Genomic DNA, 5420 nt, shown 5'->3' with positions numbered 1-5420 from the left:
GGCTCAATCTTCCTTAATAATGGTTTATTTTTATCTTAAAACTTCCTGTATTTTCATTTTACCTCCGAGACCATACATTATGAGCGATGTTTCAGTCTGGGACGAAAATGAAAACTGACCGGGACTTCAGGACAGGACTTTCAAACCGGGACAATCCCGGTCAAAACGGGAAGTACGACGAGTCTACATAAAAGCCTTCAGTAGCTTGTTCCGAAGTCTCTTACCTTCTACCTATTAGGTAGAAAACCAGTGCACAGCACTTGCCACACTTGCTTTAATCAGCTTATTAATTAGTAAACAGTTTCAAATTTACGGTCGTAGACAATCTTATTGCAAGTCTCATCAGTCGTGAGAGACCCGACAAGTAACCCAAAAAAAATTGCTAGAGTATCAAAAAAATGGTCGAAGAATTGGAATCAAGGCAAGATATGCTACAGCCTCTATCAGATGCCTCCAGCTTCCAGCCCAGAGGACAAACTAGGTGGTTTGCCCATTTACTCTTGAGAGGAAACTGGCACAAGCAGAAAAGTTAGGAAAACACTTATAAACACTGTTTTAAAAAAAAGGTATCCAAAACTTTGTAGTTTCACTATATCCATAAAAATTAAAATATCTGGGTGTACAAACCTTTATCATCGTGATGGTTGGCAACTGCCAGGAACAGCCTAGATTGTATAGTGAAAAGCTCTACCCCCATGGCGTTCTTGGTAGGGAAGAATGCACTGTCTACTCTGTCATAGCTGCAGTACACCTCTTTGTCAGACATCACAGTAACCTGCACGACATTATCCATATTTAAATCTTTCACTGCAGAGCTGTAGATGTAATACCAAGAAGTTTTCCTTTAGCACAGAGGCACTAAATTTTTAATCCTATAAGTACGGATTTCAGACATTCTTTAAGCTGTCAGTTAACGATATCAATTACTTAATGTGTGAATGCATTACTAATATCAGCAAAATTTAAATTAGCTTCCTTTTAATAATGACCCATTAAAATAGTGAGGATGGGAGGCGGATTGACAAATTTACAAGCTTGTTAAGAAATTGGATTTAAATTCTTAAGTATTTAATTGATCAAAGGCGGAAGTCTAGTATTGTCGCTGGAGGGAGAGGAAATCAACCCTTCAATCTGGTAAATTTGCACACTCACGAATTAAAAATTTGAAGTCTCCACATACTGACCTTTACCCTGAATATATGGCTTTTAAACTCCCCCGTTTGCCTCTTGTGGTCGTACGAGTTTGCAAAGGCCAGCAGGGTGATACTGCCCAGCTTCCTGCAGGCGAAATCATGTTTAAAATATTTTTGCCAACTGATAGTTTTGCGCAATGGAATAAAACTAACTAAAGATTTACACTTTCCGGTAACAGCGAGACTTTACTAAACAGTTAACATTAGCTTTTAAGGTGGCACCAAACTGCCTAGTGCTTAAGTAACAGGAGTTTCCCTTACCTGGTGGAAGAACTTGAAGCTTACCAGATAGTCAAGTCCTGTGCATCGTGGGTCTGTAGACCACGCTTAAACTCTACCCTCAAACCGTTTGTCCAGGTAATGCGGTACACACCACTCCCCAGCTTAAGAAAAAAGTTGCATAATATTCAATAAATCAATTAATGGGAGAAGAGAGGTTTCTGCCTGACAACTTTCTCAAAATTAAGATTTTAGGATTTAGTATTTGAAATTATGAGGCTGTAAAATTTATGGTGACCCGACACCCCCCCCCCACCCTCAGCACCAAACCTTAAAAATATCTGCACATAAAAATTGGACGTAGGAAGTGTTGCAGATTAGCATACGATTAATTATTATTATAATCAAAAAGAAGCGCTAAGCCACAAGGGCTATACAGCGCTGCCGGCATACGATTAAGAATGGGTTTATTGAATTTATTACGTAAAGACGGAAATATAATTTTGGTTGAATAAGCGAGAAAAGTCCAACCCTCGTATAAATTGAAGTTAGTTTTATTCTAGTTTATTATGGCTTTGAGCATGAGGTGTAACAATGTAGTGTTTCTCAGCTAATACAAGACTCACTTTACTAGATAAGGACCTCAGTGTATATCTCTTGGTATATATGCGAGGAGATTGCTTTAAGCCATATTTTAAGGATTAATATTTTTCTTGATAAATTTCTATCTAATCATTTACAAGGTTTTTCTTCAAAATATTTGACACTATTGCGGTAAAATTACTCAATGTTGATTATTTTACTATTCGATTTCAAGCTGCTGTCGATCTTTTGGAGTGCAAAATGGCTTCGTATAAAACTGATGTATTAATATGTTAGAACCAAACATTTATATCGTGCTGTAAATATATGTAACTATCAATTTAAAAAGTTTTCTCGTTTGACAGGTCGAAAAAATTTTTCCTGACTGAAGATATGCGGTTCAGACTGACAGCATTCCAGTCACTGACTAGTGGCCTTGGACAGTTATTTACCTATTCGTTAAATCCGGAAATATGACAGCCGGCTTTATTACGTCAAGCCATTTTCTCAAACACCAGCCATTTCCCATAGACGAAAGAGTGACCCGAAAAAAAGAAGAGTATCACTAATCACTGCCAGAGGTATACAGACATTATATCACAGATGCTCTACTAAACTGTATTATCCCCACTCCATTATCCAAGCAATTTGTTTGCACGTGTTTTTTTTTTATTTTACGTATCCAAGCTGTTATTGTTCAGTTTTCCTTGGGTAGGTGTTTAAAATGGCGATTATTAAAATTTTAATATATTTAAATTTTTAATAGGATAAAAATTAGCTCTGCCTAATTACAATATCTACGTATTTAGATATATTTCTTTAATCTTTTTAAATCACAAATTCACGCAGCCGTCAGGACGTCAACATCAGTCATTAACCTCTGTAGAGGCAAGGACGGCCTCAACTCTGCTCGGGGTATTTCCTGGATTTGCCTCTGTCAATTGTCTTGCAATCTGCTCGTTTAGTGTCTAATTTTAGTTTGTAATGTGTATAACTACGTACACAACAGGTACATGCAGAAGCTTACAAGAATATATGCACACAAGAATGTATGCATAATACGTCCAAAATATATACACGCACTTGAAAAGGTGCAAATACATGCAGCAAAATATAAAACCATACAAATAGGATTTTTTGACATCCTTTTATTTTCTGTTGCGTGCATCGAGGTGGGAGGCGGCTGGGCTTATGGGGTATCTTCTAGTTGAGCAGCGATCGAAATGTAGCTGTCAGCACTCCAGCTATATAATGGTTATAACCATAAATTTAAAGGGGTGGACCGGTAAGCCAGAGGAAAGGCCTGTCAGATGACCAAAAGCTCCAGCTGCAGGCATATGACTAGCATCTGCGTCAGGTAACTTGTCCAGTTTCCTGACAAGTCTTATCTAACCAAGCTCCACATCTGATTGCATTAAGAATAACAATTACAGATTCAGTAACACCTTAAAGAGTTCCGTAGTATATTTAACGTCCCGGAAAAAAAATGCATTCTAAAATCCACTTAAAATGAGAGTTATGGAGCGAGGGGTAAAATGTTATGTTTTTAGGGACATCAGAATGTAATATAATCTTTCAATGTATTATATTTACATTAAGAAATTTAGAAATACTGACTTTTTTTTTTTTTTTTTTTTTTTTTTGGGGTAGGGAGAGTGGGAAGAATTCTTAAACACTGTTGTAGAGAACTGCCTTTTAAAACTTTAAACGGCAATGGCGTATGAACTATTTACTTAGAGAATTGTCACTACTTCTGTAGAGTGAAGTTTATTTCCAGCCATCTTAACATTTATATTACAAAGTAATTTAAAACTACGATCTAGTAAAACTGAAGTGCTACTTACAGAAGTTTCCACTTAGAAGCGTTAATTTAGTACTCACCTTCTTATTATCTAGAAATCTATCAGCCAGGGCCTCGATACAAACGACCTCCATGAAGGTACGTTCCAGTACTACTGGTTGGCACTTCTTGGCTCCCAACGTCGGCACTGACTGGGATTCTAGGTACTTACTTTCCTGTAAAAGATAAACAAGTCTTGTCAGTAAGATGAAAAATTTCATAATTTCACAATTTAAGATTGCAGTTTCCTTCAGTTATTATATTCCAGTGAAAGTTCTCATCTCGAGAGAACGAACCACCTTAATGTCACAGTTTCCTCTCCTAAACTTATCACTAGCTTATAACAAACTAGCAATGGGATTTCAACCTTGCTTGCTTACGAAATTAACACTCACCACATTAAGCATGTAGACGTGAAGGTTACCAGGGTCTTTGAGGGTATATTCTCTAGTTACTAGCCAGAAGACTAGGCCTGCATGCTCAATCAACACCATGGATATGGCTCTTTTTGGCGAGGTGAAGGTGTTCAGTTTTACATTCACGTTTTCATTCAGTTCAACAAACCTCCAGTAGCCTCAAGGAAAAAATTAAAATTTGCAATTAATTTTAAGTTAAGTCCTATCTTTATAATTTTAACCTTTACGGGCGAGATTTAACGTAGTCATAACTGGAAAAAAAATAACTAATTTATAAAGGGTATTTAACAATCCGAGTGCTCAAAAGTTTGATTTTGGTAATCTTGTTTAGGTCTGGCAGGACAACATCCGCTGTCCTGCCAGTCCGAGGTTTCACACATTAGAAAGGAACCTCAGTGTATCAAAGCGCTAACACTAACTTGAAGTATTTTAGTCTAATCAAGTTAATTTCTAAATTGGAAAGTCATACAGCGCTGCTGCTGAATACTAACCTTTAATGTCCCTGGTAAGTTTGGTTGGAAGAGCGTGTTCCCGGCGCTGTCTGTGACGGACCTCAATTAGTGACTTCATGCTGTTCCGCCACCCCGTGGCTGCGGCCTTCACGAACTCCATGATACGAGTAGCTGAAGTCAAATTACTCAATTTAAATAAGAATCTAAAAGCACTCAATTTTACCTTAAAACAGCTCAAGGGAAGGGAGAACGTTTTAAGGCTCGAAATATTTAGGGAGAACCTAAGAATAATTTTAATTAGGACAGTAAAATAAAGAATCAGCATGCCATGATCCATAATATTTCAGTAATAATTCCCCCAAGTTTCATTACCAACTCAAGGGAAGAGAAGGATAGGATAATCTTCATGATATTAAAAGGCGCACGAGTCTAAAGCTAATGCCTTGTCTGTGCAAGATTATCACTCGGCAGAGGCTGTGTAGTGCAAGGGGGAATTTAGATCTTTACTCCGCATAACAATACCTGAAAATTTCAGGCATGCTTTAAATTTCACTGAAATCTTCCTCAAACAATTTTAGTAATTTAAAATCCTTCCCATCCTAGATTTAGAAATATTAAGTTTAAGTGGAATAGGAAGCCAGTAAATTGCACCCTTAGTAAATTAGCTCAACCAAAAGTGAAGAGTCTCGGATTACTGGTAAACTAACTGGAAAAAATC

At 37.2% G+C, this 5420-nt stretch overlaps 1 protein-coding gene across 1 annotated transcript; it reads right to left on the bottom strand.

Annotated features, from left to right (window-relative positions):
* Positions 1-589: 589 nt before the first annotated feature.
* Positions 590-4869, bottom strand: LOC138852238 (uncharacterized). The gene is made up of 6 exons (XM_070081983.1): positions 4742-4869; positions 4230-4408; positions 3876-4010; positions 1479-1576; positions 1185-1278; positions 590-775 (listed from the first exon to the last, which is right to left on the bottom strand). The coding sequence occupies exons 1-6, from the start codon at positions 4860-4862 to the stop codon at positions 605-607; spliced, it is 798 nt and encodes a 265-aa protein (XP_069938084.1). The 5' UTR covers positions 4863-4869; the 3' UTR covers positions 590-604.
* Between the last annotated feature and the right edge of the window lie 551 nt (positions 4870-5420).

This window comes from Cherax quadricarinatus, unplaced genomic scaffold, assembly GCF_038502225.1.
Source record: "Cherax quadricarinatus isolate ZL_2023a unplaced genomic scaffold, ASM3850222v1 Contig5653, whole genome shotgun sequence".
NCBI classification, from domain to species: Eukaryota; Metazoa; Arthropoda; class Malacostraca; order Decapoda; family Parastacidae; genus Cherax; species Cherax quadricarinatus.
This window is presented reverse-complemented; position numbering and strand designations above follow the sequence as displayed.

What these genes read in the sequence shown, in the direction of transcription:
- LOC138852238 (XM_070081983.1), bottom strand. Translation starts at nt 4,862, where the DNA reads ATGGAGTTCGTGAAGGCCGCAGCCACGGGGTGGCGGAACAGCATGAAG. An exon ending in ACTTACCAGGGACATTAAAG is followed by an intron (nt 4,409 to 4,741) that starts GTTAGTATTCAG and finishes TTTTTCCTTGAG; the next exon opens with GCTACTGGAGGTTTGTTGAA. An exon ending in GATTTCTAGATAATAAGAAG is followed by an intron (nt 1,577 to 3,875) that starts GTGAGTACTAAA and finishes TTTTTTCTTAAG; the next exon opens with CTGGGGAGTGGTGTGTACCG.